A 19587-nucleotide genomic window follows, 5' to 3' on the forward strand; every position below is an offset into this window, starting at 1 on the left:
ATAATACTTTGTTTGAAGTCTTCTGCTTGAAACCACGGTTTTCATGCTGCAAATAAAGTTTGCTATGCCAAGAAGCGGAGACATAATTTATGAGACAATAACTCAGCAATCAATACAAAAGTAAATCGTTTAATATAAACCCAACGTAAACCAGACCAGTCATTGAAGATACAGAGCAAGTCGCTTACATCGTCGCAAGAAATTTACGCTAAGCGTTTCCGCACGACAGAACAAGATCACGCCTCGTAGACGACTCATCGAACTTTTTACAGCAGCCGTCGAGAATCTAGGCTCAAGCAATCAAAAAACGAGAATACTCTGCCAAGTTCTTTAAATATCTCACTAACTAGTGTCCGGAGCACTCGTGGCATAGTTCGCCGGCTTGAAAATAAGTTCTGCAGTGGCACGGTGAAACACAAGACAGAAGCGTCCATTGATACTTCAAAGATGAACTCTTATTTAAAGCAGTACAAAGCGGTAGTAAAAGGTTAACGATACGCGGGCTGACAAAACTTTTTTGAAGTAACAAAAATTAGCTGAACATGTAGCGTTCCCCTCATGGCAGTTCATTATATACTGCTAATCGCAAAACGAATGTAGACATTATTGAATAGTTCGCCTTCACTCTCCCCGCACATCACAAGAAACTGCATGTTTTCTCCGGGTTCATCGCGGACCCCTTAGAGCAAGAAAACGCTTTGGCGAAGGCGGAAGAGCCACGCACGGCTTTGTTGCAGTCGGCTGCGGAAGGATTTTTGTGTCCACGTTGTGAGCAGGTCATGTAGCAGAGGGTCAAGAAAAAGACCTTGTCTTCGGGCAGTGTGTGATCGATCGGCGGATGCGTCTCGTTGGATTTCACGTAAGCAGCGTAGGTAATCTCCATAGCCGGAATCTCGGGAAACACGCTCCGGAATCCCTGTTCCTTTAGGCAGCCATCTTTAGTTTGGTAGGCGCTCATTGTGGGCGGCGACTTGATGGAATTGGCCTGGCCAAGACGAGGATGCCACTTCAGGCCTTCGCTGTCCATTGTTTTCACCAACTGCAACGCCATGGAAAACCCGAGCCCACCGTACATCATCGCGCGTGTACCTTGTGGATAGAATAGTGGTCTCGAAACTGCTCCGATTGCCACGTCTACGCTGTTCATCATGTAATTGAAAAGGACGTACTTGGGCGAGTTGTTTCCGGGCAGTTCGAGTACGTACTCGTAGCCAGGCGCCCTGTTGTTGAGCTTCTTCAGCAACAGCCGCGACTTGACCCAGTAGTCACCGAAAGACGTCTCGTTATCAGGGAAATCAAAGTAAACGGCCTCGAGTGTGTCGTTGCGGAGGAATTCTGGCAGCGGCCACAAACGGGTCGCCAACACTGAGATCTTCTGGCCGAGCATTCGTTTGCTGGTCACGTCGAGCCAGCGGGAGGCATTGACTTTTTCGAACAAGGTCTCCTTCAGGCTGTCGAAGGCGTCGGTGATAAAGTCAAGGCCATCGGGCTGTGACCTGGACACGACGTACAAGGCGAGAACGAGTGCCTTGTAGGACACCTCGACGTTAGTGGCACAGAAGACGGGCCGGTAGAACGATAACCTTTCGCCACTTCCGAACCGTGCACGGAGTAACCTATAGCTGGCAACAGTCGCGTACTGCTGAATAACGTGCCAAGCTAAGTGACGCAGGAGCTCTTCGTTACTGTAGTTCGCGAAGATGCTACCGATCGCTTGCAGGTAACGGTCATCATCTGTAACCACTTTATCACTCCTTGTCAGTGCTGAATCGAGTTGCATCTTGGCATTGAGCTCTTTAATCCAGTCCTCAGATGACAACGGCTGCGTGTGCCGTTCGATTTTCCCAAGGGAAAACACCGCAGAAGACTTTGGCTGTGCGTTGTAGGCACTGTCCAGCGACGTCAGTATGTTGGCCTCCATGCGAGCTGCTTTCAAGATATCTTCATCGCTGGCGACGGGCCCGGACTTGTTAAGGACGACAGACTCGAAGAGCCTCCAATACTTGACGTACTTCCCACTGACCATTACGGTCAGATGGTCCTGCCGGAATATGGGAATATAGGGACTGGGCGAGATTACAACTGCCCGCGTCCGTCCTAGTTTTCGTGTTCTGACAACAAACCAGAACGGCGCCTGGAAGTCAACGTCGAGAGCGATGAGCACGCCAAGAGCTGTCACGTTCGACTCGGATGCCTCCGGCCATCGTAACCCGTACTGGTGGAGCAAATCGATCAATGCAGCCACCGACTCGCCGAATATTGGTTCACTGGCCATACAAGTGTCATACATGGCGCGGACTTTCTTCCCCACAGGCAGCACGAGCGTCCCATGACTGAGGGTTGTGTTGAATCCCTCGTACCAAGCGAACATCATTTCGTCCAATGTGGACTTGGCGTGGTCGCGATACCTGCTGTCCGGTAACCAACGAGAGCACACGTGGCCGTACAGATCTTCGCACGGGTCAATGCTCGTGTTAACGGCGCGCAAGAGCAGGTTAGCGTGCGTGAGGCAGTCCTTCGTGTGACAAAGCTTCTTTCCGCCGATTTCCAGTTTCTGCCTGGTCAGTAGAATTTCCACAGCAACCACGGTGACAGTGACCAGGGCTACGGCGGCGAGAGCGATGCGCATGCTTCTTTTCTTGAACTGTGCCAACGCCTGAGTCACTACCTGAAAAAGAGTGTTTCAGAAATCAGACCAAACGATAGCACACTAAGGACAGCGTTAAGAACCCCGTGTCGCAGAAAATCCGGCGTCGGTGTCGCCGCTGGCGTCGGCGTCCGCGGCCGAGAAAATCATCCCGAACCACACCGACCGCGCAGACATCCCGCGTGACGGAGAGGTGTTAGTGAAATTTCTCAATGTAAAATACTTCAGAAAAATCGTGAGAAAAGTACGACTTAACCACCACCTACAGACATGATAGCATCAGATTGTAATTCTAATATACGAGAAAACCTAATTCTGTTACGCGGAAACTCAGACACAAACACCTTTTCCATCATTTCCAGCACCTATTTTTTGGAGCTACACTTTTGAATAATATTACAGTCCGCTATAATGTCATTTGTTCAATCAGAGAGACATTGCCGCACTGCCCCCTCCTGCTTACGGCCTTATTCTAAGGCCAGCAGAAACCTTGTAAAAAATTTAAAAATAAGTAAACCTTAATTACCCGCGGGCCTTGCTTTGGTATCACTGTCTAGAAGAAAGGAGCCATGACTCCATCATGCAATCGTCACGTGCTCAGGTAGGCTGCTGCTGTTGCAACGTGCGTCGTGCAACCGCAATTAAGTTTAGCGGCCGCTGCCACTTCCTGTCGCTCGGCGTTCAGAGAGCCTGAGAGGCACGTTTTTCGATTCCAGTGGGTGGGGTGGCGTTTGAGAGAGCTCACTAATTTCACAAACATAAACCTGTGCTGACCAGCAGTTATAAAGCCCGGGATACATGGAGCGAACTTTCTCGACGAACTTCACGCGTCAAGTACGACGCGGCGACACGACGCAGGATGTTCGCTGTGTCACGATACATGCGGCGAACGCCGCCGCGCGTTGGCCGCCGTGTTGGCGGCGGTCCCGGCCGCCGGCTTCGAACTGAATTTGGCGTTGTCCTTGTAGAATTCACTTCGTTGGTAGCAAATGACTGCGTAAACGGCTTTCGCTTAGTCTCAGGCCGCTTCGACGACAAGGTATTATGGATAACCTTGAGTAGTTTTCGAGATCGCTTCTCGTTTCGAACGCGTCTAAGCCTAACGAAAGAAATATCCGATGCCAGCGCCATGTATCGGGGAAGTCGGGAGATAGGCATGACGACAGCATGCGGCCTCTGAGATCAGAAGATTTCTGTTGAAGGTTATTGTAGAGAGCTTGCACTGCTTGTCTGTTTCCCCGCAGATCAGCGGATATGGCATGTACAAATACAACATGATTCCTGGGAGATACTGCGAAGTACTCAATCGGTGCAGAGACATGCAGACACGGCAGCACCAACGCGATTGCAGACGACACGAAAATCACGCGCACGCGAAACACCAGCATGCATTGCGCCGGAACTTGTGCCTCCTGATTGGCTGTCGTCCACCGCTGCGCGCTAGACGCTTCCGGCGGCGGCGTTCACCCGACGAAAACGTCTGGACAGTCAGATCGGCTGCGGACGGCAAATTTCTTGACGCCGGCCGTCGGACGTTCGCCGCCCGACGATGTTCGTCGCTCGGACGCCGGTTATTCGCTCCATGTACTCCGGCCTTAAGGCTTAACATCTGAAATTTGGTGCAGAAATTTGAAGGTTGATCGACTATGGCACCCCCGCGTTCGATACGTAGGGTCCAGTAATAGTGTGCAGAAAGTCGCGCAGCAAGACAGGGATGCCAATGCGCGCCCACCATCTTTAACTAGGCAGGACACACTACGAACGTGGCTCGGCTCACCAGCCCGACCGCAAGACCAGACCGCAGGACACCACAGTATCAGTAGCATGTAAACTTTGAAACCATGTAAGCTTTGTAATGCGTGAACAATAAATTTCACGTGTGCTTTACAGCTAAAGCTGTATATGGCTAGGTGAAATGAAAAAATCACCCCCCAAGCACTAGAGCACTGCACGGGCCGACTTTTTCAGCCCGGGCCCGTTTTCACGTTGGGCTGCCCGCCCGAGCCCGACCAAAAGTTTTATGACGAGACCCGGGCCAGGCCCGGGCCCGGGTATAACCTGCGTTACCCGCCCGGCCTGGCCCGTCACCCGTTTACTTTAGGCCCGAGCCCGCCCCGAACCCGGCGTGAAACCGGCCCGATCCCGGCCCGAGACCGAAAAAGATCACCGAGCGGCACTAAAAAAATAAAATAAAGATGATGATAAAGAGATTTACTGACGGCAAGCGGCAGGCGAAAAACCAGCCAGTACAGTCGCAAGAGAGCAACGGTCTCGGCGCCAAGAGCTCGTGATCTGCGCTCACGCCCTACATATATGAGAGCGCCCCACTACTGCTTGCTCCCTGTTCTTCTTCTCCACTACAATGATAATGAAATGAATTGATTCTTAAGGCATAAATATATGTCATATGCAATTATCAACTCCATTTGAGCGGTCTGAATGACAATACCAACGCGCGAAGTAGTACGAATGACCCTGCCGAGCAGTATCGTTAGAAGTTTCCAATGGCTCGACCTTGATGCGGCCCAATCCACTTCTATAGCAGCGCCGCCACAGTATTTTTCCACGTCGGGCGCCTCACTGCAAACCATGCGCCGCCCCAGCCGCTCGTCTCACTCAACCGTATTCTAGTGCAGCCACGACCGATCCTGAGCGCAGCGCATGGATTGAGTAAATGGAGAAAGGAAGCTGGGACGATCGGTTTTTCATTTCGCCTAGCCATGTACAGCTTTCGCTGTAAAACCGTTCGTCCCATGTTTCGCTAAACGTCTCCATTGGCTGCGCCGTCAGTTACGTCGTTCTTTACGTCGCACCCAAGCGCGCGCGTCATTGGCAGTGCCGTTAGTGACGTCCTTATCTGCGTCGTACCCAAGCACGCGCGCCTTCTCTGCCTGCAAAGCCGCCTCCTTGGCTCGCCATTGTCCCATGCGTTCTATATTTTGAGTTAGCTCGGGCGTCGTGGTTAGCAGCATCCACGCGCCATGGGCGCTTGCGTTCCACTTCGCGATTTCAACGTGGGCGTTTCGTCGCAGCCGAAGCCAAAGCGCCGCTTGAGAAACTCCCGCCGAAAGCGGGCGTTGGCGCCGGCGAACGTGTTCCCGCCATTCCCCCTTCTAGTACAGTGTACCCACGTTGACGCAGCTCTGCCCGCAACGCCGCCTCCTCGGCTCACCGTTGTCGCATGCGTTCGATATCTCGAGTTAGCTCGGCGTCGTGGTTAGCGGTATCCGCCCGCCATTGGCGTTTGCGTTCCACTAGAAACACAAACATGTAACCAATAATTGAGAAACGCTTCAATACAACGTCCCGATTAACCCGCTGCTAAACACCGGGGTGGCACGTTTGAGCTTCGCTAGGTAACCATCTGTGCAGAGTGCTTGGGCAGTGTTTTTTTTTATTATGGCTTTGAAGGAGGCCTAGAGAGCGAGCCTTTGTTGTCGCTTCCCTTTTACAGCGAAGCTGTTAAGGGCTCACTCTGCGGTGGTCGCGTCCGGATGTAATAAAAAAAATGTCGCAGTTTCGCCCGAAAGGCGAAGCATCAATTGCGCTAGCAAATTAGTAGACAGCTATTCGGAGTAGGGATAGTAGTTTTATGGGCTGCATAAACTAGGACACATTCGCTTACTAACTGAATTAACAAGCGTGGTGTCAGCACGCACAAGCCAACATGAATAGATCACACTCAATGACCGCAGACGACTGTCAAAACGCTGGCAGCAAGCGCAGCCGCCGCAGCGAGCGAAGGTTCGTGCGGTCTATCGCTTCAATGAAAACTGAGCGGCGAGTGCACGGCGCATGCAAAGGTCAGAGCCGTGTGAAGATCGCTTTGAAGAGACGGTGTGGGCGACCGCCAGAGCCGGGCAAAGTACAAACGCAGTTGGCAGAGTAGAGGCTGCCCAACCCGCGCTGCCTTCCCGCTTTCTTGCTTTCGCGTGGGAGATTGAGTGGCCAGTTCCCCTTGCGCCCGGTTGCAAGATAAGCATTTGGTGCCGCAGCACAGCGTCGCCCCACCTCCCTCCCTCCCATACCCCCACGGCCTTTCGCGCGACGAAGGTCGCGTTTGCATTCCACCGTGCGTTCCCTCTCCGTGATAGCGCGCGTCCCCCGCCCGCTTTGACTCGCGCGGCGACGATTTTATCGCCCTTGGACTTTATACGGAATCTCACGGCGACGGTGTCGCTGACGGCGGAAATCCGGTTGAAATGTTCATCTAATTGCTATCTCAATAAAAACTCTCATTGACCGTATGCTGTATGTGCGAGTGAAAGCACATGAGGGCGAGGGACGCGCGCTTTCACGGGGAGCGAACGCACGGCGGGGAGCAAACGCGACTTCACAGTGGAAATGGAGCGGTGGGCTAGGAGGGCATCGAGGCACCCTAAACTGTGCGTGTACGTGCCCGCTGTCCCAATGCGGCGCATGCGTGCACACATTCCGTACCGTACCGGAATGGCCTCGTACCGGCCTCTGCCGCCTGTGCCGCAGACTATCTCTGGGTTCACGCCCGCCTCTCCCGTAACAGTGTCGACAACGGCGTTTAGCGATCCGCTCGCCGCTCGCCGGAGCAAGACGTGTTTTTATTTATTTATTTTTTTTTTGCTCCCTTGCGCCGCTTTGTTCCCCTCCCACGACCACGCTCTGAGCGTAGCCCTTATCAGGGCTCCCAAGGGAATGGAACGTTAGGAACCTTAGCTCTAGCTGAGTTACCATATAGCTAGGCGGCTACACTCAACATGTAGCCATCCAGCCCAGCACCCTCACGATGGGTGACCTCTCGGATGGCGAGTCCGGTTCCGCGCCCAGCGGCACCCCCGGCCGCTCGCGGAACGTGGAGGCTCTCCTCAGAGCCACTTGACGGCTCCTGACCCATGACCTGCACCCACCGGCTCTCCCGTCTGCATCCCAGAAGGTCGGAACAGTGGGTAAAAAAATGCGCGCTGGCAAGCGCCTCCGGCCTTCACCCAGACGCATCGGCGCCCCGACCCCTGCAACGGCCCGAAAGCGCAAGCGCCGCAAAGTCGCCGCAGCCCCCCGGTACAGTGTACTAGAATACCTTGGGTAGAGTGTACTAGAATATGGTCGAGTGGGACGAGCGGCTGGGGCGGCGCATGCTTTGCAGTGAGGCGCCCGACGTGGAAAAATACTGTGGCGGCGCTGCGATCGAACTAGATTGGGCCGCATCAAGGTCGCGCCGTTGGAAACTGCTGGCGGTACAGCTCGGCAGGGTCATTCATGCTACTTCGCGCGCTGGTATTTGCGTTCATATCGCTCAAATGGTGTTCATAATTGCATATGACATGTAATTATGCCTTAAGAATAAATTCTTTCTTTCTCTTTTTTTATTTCATTTTATTTTTTAATGCCGCTCGATAATTGCACGTGCATTGCGGCCGCAGTGTCGGCTTTCATTCTACTATGTTATTGTACGGTTCCCTTTGGAGAACAAATATTTTTCGCGTTCTTCAAGCAGCATGTATCTCTCGTACGTATTGTTGCGCAAATAGTTTTCCATAAGTAGGTCTTGAGAAAAGCAGAGGAAGTAACATATGTAACGTTCTTGTTTGCCGCTTAATTCAAACAAGTAAAGCATATCTGCCCCATCCGGCGCCTCTACTCAGATTTACGGGAAGCATTGTTATAGATAAAAAGAAAGAGTAAACTGCAGCGCAACATTTCATTCAAGTTTCCGCCTTCCTCGCGTAACAGAATGCGGAGTAATTGGTAAGGGGTCATTTATTGCAGTCGGACCGCGATCGAGCGCCGAAAATGGTTTTAGTTAGTCATTCTATATGCTAATATTTGGCCGTAAGCCGTACGTGAAATTTTTTTCCAGTCGATACTTCAAAAAAGAAAAAAAGAAGAAGAGAAAGAAAGCCTGCGCGGTAGCCTAATTAGTGGCTATAAAGTGGATATGGCGTTGCGCTGCTAAACTGGAGCTGGCGGGTTCAAACCAGGTCGCGGAATTCGATGGGAACGAAATGGAAAAAGACTCGGGCACTTCTATTTAGGTGCACGTTAAAGAACCCAGGTGGTGAAAACTAAACCGGGTGCCTTATAATGACATCGTAGTTTTGCCACGTAAAACCAAAGAATTTCTTTAAATTAAAAAAAAGAGACAAAAGTGGCTGCGTTCTTCGGCTTTTTTCTAGAGGTAAAATAAATAATTCCCCAGGCTGATTTCAGAGAAAACCGCTTATCGCGCTTATCCTACATTTCATACATAAATGTAATGCCGTTCCCAAATGTATGACGTACCGCTCAAGTCAGCAGCTTGTACATTATAAACGGCTGCTTTCAGTTATTCGGTGCACTATCATAACGATCATAATGAAACAATTAAAGGAACGGCATGCCTCACATACACGTAGAGATGTGCAGATCTGTTGCGTTCGTTGAAGAAGATAAGTGTGGTACCACATGAGGCACCCAGTTTTAATGGGTTGCAAACATGATGAGACTGTCAAAAAAAGTTTTCCTTGTCCAAATCAAGTGAGCAGATTTACAGGCTGCCCCAAAACGGGGCGTTTATATTGAATGACAGCTAGGAACTTGTTAAGCAGGACTTAACACCCATGCGTTAATTCTCTCAGAAACTGCGCCTCTGCGCAACAACCACGACTCTCCGGCAGCACTATCATCCGGAATAACAGTCCTCACTTCCATCGGTCCCTCACCTTTCAGACTTCAACAGTGCTGTTATGCGTTACATTCGAACGGAAACGACTATTCGGCGTCGTACAGTATATCAACACACACACACGCGCACACGCACACACACACACACACACACACAAACACACACACACACACATATATATATATATATATATATATATATATATATATATACGATGTTTTTGCCTGCTATGGATATTATTTCTGCGAATGAGAGTTTTATGTGCAGTATTCCCTAATAAGTGTGTTACAGCAAACACGTGCGCTTATTCCGGTCGGGAGTTCTCGCTTTTTCAATTCGTGCATTTAGATTTGTTATTTTTTCCTTACATTTATATCGTGAACATATATATCTATGTACCCTTCGATTTAATTATCTAGAAATACATTGGTCATTCTTCGCGCCACGCAGTTATTAAACCTAGTTTATTTCACTCTAATGCTGTTTTCTTCGATGATTTTCCCTGATAAACATCCACCAACAAGAAGCGTGCGTAAAATGACACGATATCAATAATAAAATTACGTAGCTTTATGTTGCAGAGATACCAGTTACGTTTAGAAGACAGTGGTAAAAACAGCAGTTCACCTGGCTAAAACTACATTTGGTACCGGCCGTCAAGAGTCATGGGCTCACCAAAGCAACTAAACATTTTAAAAAATGTACTGCACAGACGTTCTGCGAGAAAAACTGGGTGTCCGCCAGCATCCACGTAGCGAACGCGCGCTCGCTAGCAGACGACGCGCTTGACAACGACAGCAAAATTGAAGACGTCGCGCTGTGTAATCCATGCCTCAAATATATATGTTTGGCAAAATGGTGTACGCATAAATTTGCAGTTGAAATAAAGCACTATTTTAAGAGCTACTATGCGCAATCGGCCTCGGCGCCCGCAGCGAAAATACGTTGAATATGCCGCGGAGCGCGTTTCCGCCCCAATCCAGTTCGCTTGCAGCGCCCTCGCATAATTTTTTCACACGCGGCGCCTCAGCGGGAGAGCGCCGTTCGGCCCACTCGACCATTGTCTAGTACACTCTAACCTTGAGTAGTGGAATGAGCGGCGTGCGTCTAAATGTCGTACAAAAATCCCTCACGTGACTCGATCCTAGGCACCTAGGGACAAGATCATTTAGGGACTTTTGAGAAGGCGCGATGGTGGCGCCTAGCGACGACGGCATGCGACGGCGTGTTCGTTCTCGGCAACATGGATGCAACCTCCATGCTCGGCAACGCTATGGTGGCTAGAAGGGGGCCACCATAGCAACGCCTCCTGTATATTATCTCGGCTTGATCGTTCTCTGGCCCGCGCTGACCGCGCGTTGTTCAACTTTGCGTGTGTGATTGTGCTTGCGTTGCTTGTGTATTGGTTGTAGGTTCTGTGTTACTTGGCAGAAAGCCGTGAGTAGTGCTTGTGTGGCAGTGCGGATTTGGCCTCGGTGAGCTCTGGCAATACAGAATCTGCGTTGTGTGATCCGTGTTCTTTGACAATGCGGCGGTGGTGACGATTGAAATGTCGAAGTGGCGTAGCGCCTCGGCAGCGCAGTTCAGCGAACCGCGATGTGGCGTCGCCGTGTCCGCCTTTGCTTAACGGACGTTGAGAGATATGCTGCTCTCTACAAGTCACAAAAATTTGACTGCGTCGACCGCCCACGGTTCAGCGCTGAATGTGGGGTTTGAGTACTGTGCTTGAAACGAGTGGTGCAGCTGTGGTGCCCTAATTTCGCACAATTGCGACGCGTACTTTTGTGCAAAAAGGGCAACAAATCGTATCTTAACCCGCTGAGGCGATGCTACAATGTCAACAATGCCGTGCAAGTTTATTATGATGGTAGTCTCTACAGCAAGCATGTTTTAAGCAAGTAAGCGTGCACTACAGCTATGCTGTGAATATAGCCTCAACTCAAGAATGTGGTGTTTGCATAACCCTTATGTTTGTTTCTGCTTTCGAACAAGCTGTATGTTGGGATTCTCACTCACTGCTCACATGAGACATGGGGGTCCATTGTGTAGGTTGGGGCTCAGCAGGAATGTGTGGTGAGGGGGTGTGGAGTTGGTGGCTGTGTCAGGTGCCTCACTGAATTTTGTAATTCATTGGAATAAGCTCAATGTAGAAGGACACACCGTATACCTGATGGCTCACTTTCACGGATATTATCGTATTGGCGTGAATATGCCTTTTTTCCTTGAAATTTCCAGCCTCAGGACACGCCTGGCAACATATTCAGGTTCATGACACATATAATCGCAATAAATTTGTCTTTAGGAGAGACCAAAAGCCGCTCATTGCATCATATTTGTGGTCGTGTTACTTACATGCAAATCCAGTACTTTCAGTGCCCATTGACTGACTGAGGGGTGCAGGACTTTGGCAGTGGTAGCAGCACCAAAGCAGCTGCCCAAATGTTATACCCTATAGTGTTAGATTTCTTTTGCACATGGGTGTACTGTGAAAACATGTGAAAGGAATTCCACAGTTGCTGCAGCATCACGTCTGAGCAGTTGTTTGATCACTGAGCGGTTGTTTGATCACGTCTGAATTTCTGTTGTCACTGAGCGGTTCTTTGATCATTAGCTTAAGCTGTCTGTTTTCTACATATTATATTACAGCAGTGGCGTCAGAGCAGCTGCAAAAATGGGATTTTGCTGTAGAATTGTAGGTCGGTTGCTTTTCTGACTGTTGCATTGCTCTACTTGCTGCAACTGCCACCATGTGTTGCTTTACCATGTCTGGTGAATGCCTTGAGCATGAACCTTATTTGGATGATGATGCTTGTGAAAGTATAACATGCTCTGTGTATGTGAAGAAAACTATCACACTGGCAGGTGTGGTGGAGTCACTGATGAAATAGAAGTTGAAAAACGAAAGTTCTCGCAAAATCTGGAAGTGTTCATGGCGCTTGCCATCAAAAATGTGTAACAATCCAAGCAAACAGAGATAACCTACCTATCCTGAAGAATATGTAAGTGATGCTTCAAGTTGTCAACTTAAAGATTGATACACTGATGCCAATCAAGGAAAGAGTTGAGATTATATAGGATTCAGTGCAATTCATGTTTAATCAGCTTGGCAATCTTGTCAAAATGACCAAATAAAATTGTGACAACTTTTAAGAGATTGCAGTGATGACGTGATGAGGTTGCTGGCATTAGTTGGTGCTTGGGAAAAAAAGCATCACAGGTATGTGGTGATTGAGCTTCTCACAGGCACCCTATTTACTGGAGCTTTGGGGCACCTTCACCATGGCTGCTCACATGCCCATTTTTCTGGCTGTAAGAACCTAGAGTCAGTGCACAGGTGTTTTTAACGTTCCATGATTCAGTAAACTTGACGTCACTATGCACAAAATTCAGATTACGACAGCCCAAGATTGCAACTGCCATGAACTGAACATAAAATTGCCTACTATAAGCATGCATTGTGCAATTAAATGCCTGTGAATTCTGTAATGCCACTTTCTTGAAATTGACTGGCAAGCTTTGCTCGAAACTAAAAACATGTTTGATCTTCAGTTGTGGCCGACTTCTCAGATTCACTATAACATTTGATTATGCAGGTGCAAATTGTGAAGGAATTGAAGCAGCTGTTATTCTTGGTGAGAATCAGTCATGCCCATTAGAAATTATAGCTAAGGCTATATATACATTACTTCAGGTGAGATCGACTAATGTTGAGATAGGAGCTCAGCTGTGGCACATAGGTACAGGGGAATAAATTTAGAAAGAAAAAAATTCTGGCACAACCTATTTTACGATGGCATTGAAACAATGTATAGACATTGTGTTGCCACCACAGAGATCCAGAGGATCCTTTCTCACGAGTCCCTCTGGACATGCTACGCCTGTTAGCAGGGCTGCCGCTAAGTCAGTGCTTGACATGGCCCATACCTCGTGACCTATTTTTGTTTCAAACTGGGTGTCCTCAGCACAGCAGCCCCAGTGCTCTACCCATTATACCATAGGTTACCCAGTGACCCAAATTTATGGAAAAATGGATAAAGACCCAGACAGACAGGAAGATAGGATATTTCACACTTTTTGGGGGCTAAGAATGATGATTCTAGGAAATATACACAACTGGCCTCTTATGTATACATTGCCGGCATTGCAGGAGAACAATTCACAATTTAGAGCTTTTATTGGTAAAACCACAACAACGTACACAATTTTGATTTCACAAAAAACAGTAGTGCCATCTGGTTTATGTATTCATCTACGACACAGACTCCAGAAGGAGTATTGCGTGAAGGGGGGAGGGCATCGCATAACAAAGGAGCCAAAAAGTTATACGTTAGAAATATAAACAGCGACACAAGATCAACACAGTAACTTGAAAAGAACAAATTATGAAATCATGAAGTAAAATTCTACCATTAGAGAGCTGGGTTATATAGTGAACAGTACGATTGCATAATTACATAAAAAGTTACATACACCAGAAATAGAAGCACTTGAACACTACCCATACTGATTTTTTGTGTGAAGGTTACAGTATTGTTAACGTCAGCAATGTTATCGAGAGGACCATTCCAATGCCTAATGACACGTGGCAAAGCAGACAAGTTAAAGGCATCAGTTCGACCAAAAATGTGCTGGACGCTAAGGCGATTGTGCAAGCACCTAGATGTGTGGGATGGACAAACAAGAGGCAAGGTGGACGACTGCTCGCTATGAATGATTTCATGTAGCAGACAAGGCAACACTTCATTCCGGCGTGATTCAAAGGATGATAGTGACAATGACAACGTAATGTTAGATACGCTCAAATATTGGTTGTAATCCCTGGCAATTAAACATGCAGCACAGTTTTGGCTATACTCAAGAATGCGGATTAGATATGCCTGGAGAAGTGACCAAATTGAACGTGCCAATTCTAGTTCGGGCAAGAATAATGTTTGATATGCAAGCTTTCTTGTGAAGGAAGGGGCAGCATGAAGGTTGCATTTTTGAAGATTGATGATCAAAGCACTTGTGTATATGGAGGCTAATCGATAGTATATACAACACTGGGCACAGTGCAGTCAAGACATTGCAGTAGTGAAAAAAATTCATAGCACTTATTAACAAGGACATCTATGCAAACAGCAACACAACACACAGCGATGAGATGCAGTGCAACAATGCCCTTGTAGCCTACAATGTGTGGTTACTCAATATTTAGAAGCAGCGGTAGTACTACTGGGGCAACTAGAAGTGTTGTGCACGGGTGAGAAGTTGACCGTAGTAGCAGCAGAAGGCACAGGCTGTGAACTTGCGAGGCGATCAGCTGTTGTGACAACAATGAACTGTAGACTGCCTAGGTCGAAGGGAACACACTACGTTGGCCTCTTGACTCTTCACTGATGCTGCGTAAGGGCCCATAATTTGTGCAGAAAGCATGTGGCCATCCATGGCTCAATCACAGTTGTACGGTTGTGGGTGCCGATATTGCTCTTAAATTTTCCAAGAATGCGGGCATGACCAACTTAGATGTCTGCAGTTTCACTTTGCAGTCACCACCAAAAAACACTGCCAATGGTGCACTTTTTTGGTAGGCTTAACATCTTTTAAAAGCACCTTAAAAGAACATTGCCAATAATTTGTCATCAAACTGACAAAACGCAAAGAACAAACCAGCTTAACTAGCCTCCCCATTTTGGAAACAGAATAGCAGCTCACTTTGAAGAAAATGGGCCCACATTGTCATCATGTTTACTGAGGGCATGCAAAGCCTGAAATGCCAAATTGGGAGCAGTACTGGGACACTCCTGTCAATCTTCTCATGGTAGACACATGCTATAGACATGTAGATATGCTACATTTTTTACTGTGAGAAAAACTGCAAGGCTGGGCAGCAGCATTATCGTAGCACCTTCGCCATTGGCGTCTGTCAAGACAGGACGCCTGGTTACCAGTGGCGCACCGACGGGGGGGGATTCGGGGGTTGTAACCCCCCCCCTTTTGTTTAACCCCTTTTCTTTCCTTACGCATTTGAGTGCTGCAACTAAGATGTAAGACGCGCAATTGTCTGCACACTCGCAAAAAGCGCATTTTTTGGACAATTTCCCGTGAATAAATCGAAATTAGTACTGTTTAGATGGTATTGGCAAACTGTCAACCCCCCTCCCTGGAGAGATCCTGGGTGCGCTACTGCTGGTTACGTAAATATTAATGCGTCGACGCTACCGAATAGGGCGGGCACAGAGGCGCCGCTCCAAGGCGTCGGTTCGCGAACTGGCCGTTGCCAAGACGCCGACGCGAATTGGATATTTCTAGCGTCTGCAAAGCACGGATTTCATGGCGTTCTGCCACCACAGCTGCACCACTCGTTTCAAGAACAGAGCACAAACTGAGGTCTCATGGCGTTGTGCCACCGCATCTGCACCACTCGTTTCAAGCACAGTACTCAAACCACACATTTCGCGCTGAACCGTGGGCGGTCGACGCAGTCGCATTTTTGCGACTTGTAGAGAGCAGCACATCCCTCAACGTCCGTTAAGCAAAGGCGGACACGGCGACGCCACTTCGACATTTCAATCGTCACCACCGCCGCGTTGTCAAGGAACACGGATCACACAACGCAGATTCTGTATTGCCAGAGCTCACCGAGGCCAAAGCCGCACTGCCACACTAGCACTACTCACGGCTTTCCGCCAAGTAACACTGAACCTACAACCAATACACACGCAATGTTGAACAAGGCGCGGTCGGCGCGGGCCAGAGAACGATCACGCCGAGAACGAACACGCTGTCGCATGCCGTCGTCGATTGACGCCACCATCGCGCCTTCTCAAAAGTCCCTAAATGATCGTCTCCCTAGGTGCCTAGGATCGAGTCACGTGAGAGATTTTTGTACGACATTTAGACGCACGCGAATGAGCGGGCGGCGCGGCCTATGGGAGAGCTGTTGCTCCTTTTGTTAACCGCCGCGCGTGGCGCTGGCGTCAAAAAACCAAGGAGATCGCGGCCGCTCTAGCCGCCGTCACACGTGTAGGCTGCTAATGACAGGTTGTGTACGCAGTTCCTGCCTCTTTTACCGCGTTTCCGACACGTTATATTTTCTTGAGTTGCGTCGTACGCCCAAGCAGTGGTTCGCAGCCATGGAGAAGAAAATGAAAAGAGCGGACACGCAGTGCTACGCGCCAGGTTGCAAGACCGGGTACCCCGGATTTCGTGAGCTCAACGGACGGACGGTGTCGTTGTTTAAAGCCCCGAAAGACGAAGCCCAACGAAAGCAGTGGGAGAGGAATTTGCACTGCAAAGACAAGCCACTCTCGGAAACGTCGGCGGTGTGCGAAAGACATTTCGAAGCGCCGTTCATCGTGCGGGATTATGTGCACGTAATCAACGCTAAAGAGGTGAGGATCCCGCGTGGCAAACCTGCACTGACCGCTGATGCGGTACCAACCTTGCTGCCCGACTTGCCGGCCTACCTTTCTAAGGAAGTCCGACAAAAAAGACTAGAAAGAAAGCGTCCAGCAGCCTGTACTGTGGCACCGGCCAAGAAAGGTCGCATGTCGCGTCGCGACATTCACGACTCCTGTCTACAGGACACAAATGTGCAAGACGAGAATGTGAGCCCGAACTTGAACGATCCCAGTGAGCCTGCTTCACTACGGAACATCGCTGAGAAACTCAGCCTTCCGAGCACGTGGACAAGACTTCATGTGCCCGATTTTGATCGAGTTTTGTGCGCTACAACTACCGTGACCAGACATCCATTTGTTGTCGCGCACGAGAAGCTGCTGTTGTTTACTGCAGACGACAGGAAAAGCATCTTCGCTCGCCCTTATTTCCATGGCAAGGAAGCGAAGGAAGTTGAGATCAAGTCTGTGGTAGAAGCTCGAGAAGTTCTTCACCAAACAGCCATTGTCGTTCTTTGCAAAGGAGCGATGGACCGACAGCAGTACATCAGCGACTACTCTGAGCACCTTACAAACCGACTGAAGGCTTCTGTGCTCCTCTTACATGATGTTGTGTTTAGCAAGTCGTGTACTGGGACTGGTACTAACAACGGTAAGCAGCTAGATTTGGTTGTTGAAATAATATTGGTTGCAATGAAAGTATTTTTAATTAGCAAGGTAGATCTTAGTAAAAATATGCTTTCATCGAAGCTTATCATCCTAAAATGATAAACGTTTTGCTGATTATGAGTAATAATAATCATATTCTTCGTATTATGCTCTCTTTTAGCTGATGCGCCTTTTACTTACACCACCAAAGGCTTTCATTACCACTCATTTACAGAAACTATAATGTAGCATAGTGTATATAGTGCTCAGATTTTGTAAGCAGCATCTTTCACTTCCTGTGCTTTTACATTACAGGTACTGCCTGTCTAGCATGTCGCTACATCAGGAAAGGGCTCCAGGCAAGAAGATGCCGAGTAAAGATGCAGATATGCCAGTGAAACGAAACCTTCAAAATTTGCTGAAGTTTTCCCGGCAAAGAACAAAGCGCCTTCTCTCACGTGTGTGCACGCTGCAGCAGCATATTCTCAGAATGCAGGCCAAGAACACTCGCATTACTGAAGAAGTTTTCAAAACAAAAATAGAAAGCCTGCCGCCTAAGCAAAAGCAAGCAGCCCATCACATTTTTGCAGCGGCAAAGCGTAAAGGCATAAAAGGTATCGTTTACTCAAAGGAGTGGATGCTGGAATGCATCATTATGAAAATGAAAGGGCCAAAGCTGTATGAACATATGCGCAAGCAGCAGATCCTTGTTCTGCTATCAAAAGCCACCCTACGCAAATACACTAAGGAATACAGGACAGGATTTGGATTTAGCAGAAAGGTTTTCAGTGTATTAAAGGAGAAGACGAGCTGAATGGACGTCTTCAAGCGACACGGTGGACTGCTGGTCGATGAAATGAAACTTTCAGAGAACCTTTCCGTGACGCCTTGTGGCCACATTGATGGGTTTCTTGATTTGGGCACTTTTACCCCAGACAGTGACAAACATTCAGTGTGTGACCACGGGATGGTCTGTCTTTGTGCCTTTTGTTGGCAGTTAGACACAAATTATCGCTGTGTTTGCTACACACAGCAACGTCAAAGGAAATCTACTGGCAAAAGTCATGACAGAGGCTGTAATCCTTGCCGAACAGGCAGGCCTGTTTGTTTATTTTATTACCAGCGATGGCGCTGCATGGAATAGGAGGAAGTGGACACTCATGGGTATTCAGGCAACTCCACCGTTTACTAAGAGCAAGGTGCAGCATCCTGTGGATCCCAGCCGCTCACTTCATTTTGTGTCCGACTTCCCTCATCTGGTGAAGTGCCTTAGGAATGGACTCCTGAAGTCAAGCTTCAACACCCCAGCAGGCGAGGTAAGAGCCGGCCTTCTCTTTTGTTCTTTTCTTAATTGCTCGAAGCAACCAGCATTGAGCCATATGTGTAGTCATATACACATATACAATTTTGGTCGGTGTCTCGATCCCTTCCTTTTAAGTATGCATCATCCCGACCAGACGGCTTCCGTCATACTCTCGACTTCATGCAATTTTATGTGTATTACAGGTGTCAATTCGGCTTATGCGAGAAGCTTTGAAGCTCGATGGAAGTAATGTTACTCTTCAAGCCATGCCTCGGATCAGAAGCTGCCACACCAACCCAAATAATTTTGAGAAAATGAGAGTCAATTACGCATTTCAGCTGTTTGGCGATACCGTCCTCAATGGCCTCCGCCTCTACAAGACCGAGCTTGAAGCAAGCTGGGGAAGCCTAGAACCAGTGCTCACATTTTTTGGGTAAGTCCTTTCCTCAATGAACTTGCTTTATAAGCATGAAAACAATTTTTTTACTGCAGTCAAAGAGAATACAGTGCTGGTTAGTGTAACAACAAATTATTATCTTCAGTGTCTTAAATATGTCTTTATCATACTTTGTACTGCAGAATGATTCGAGACTTGATAGAAATTATGACATCCCGGTTTCCTGCCAAAGCCCTGCGGCCTGGATCTGTGGCTGAGGACCAGCTGCTGTCTTTCCTGGCCTACCTCACGGAGTGGGAACTGCATGCTGGGGGACAAGGGGGCTTCCTGTCCACATCTACAGCAGTGGGGCTTCGAGTCACTGTGTCAAGTGTCTTATCGATACTTGATTATTTGTCAAAACATGTTGGCTACAAGTATATAATGACAGAAAAATCTTAGGAGTAACGTTAAAGACAGGAAGAGAGCGGTGTGGATCAGAGAACAAACGGGGGTAGACGACATTCTAGTTGACATTAAGCGGAAGAAATGGAGCTGGGCAGGCCATGTAATGCGTAGGATGGATAACAGGTGGAC

General features: G+C 48.6%; 2 protein-coding genes across 4 annotated transcripts in view; one reads left to right on the forward strand and one right to left on the reverse strand.

Moving 5' to 3' along the window:
• LOC119450883 (probable D-lactate dehydrogenase, mitochondrial) overlaps positions 1-19587 on the forward strand; it is a 463244-nt gene that overhangs the window by 111228 nt on the left and 332429 nt on the right. The window lies entirely within an intron of this gene.
• Positions 638-7517, reverse strand: LOC119449149 (neprilysin-2). The gene is made up of 2 exons (XM_037712332.2): positions 7374-7517; positions 638-2668 (listed from the first exon to the last, which is right to left on the reverse strand). Exons 1-2 carry the CDS (start codon positions 7515-7517, stop codon positions 638-640), a joined length of 2175 nt encoding a protein of 724 aa, XP_037568260.2.

The sequence above is a fragment of the Dermacentor silvarum genome, chromosome 4 (genome assembly GCF_013339745.2).
Source record: "Dermacentor silvarum isolate Dsil-2018 chromosome 4, BIME_Dsil_1.4, whole genome shotgun sequence".
Lineage (NCBI taxonomy): Eukaryota > Metazoa > Arthropoda > Arachnida > Ixodida > Ixodidae > Dermacentor > Dermacentor silvarum.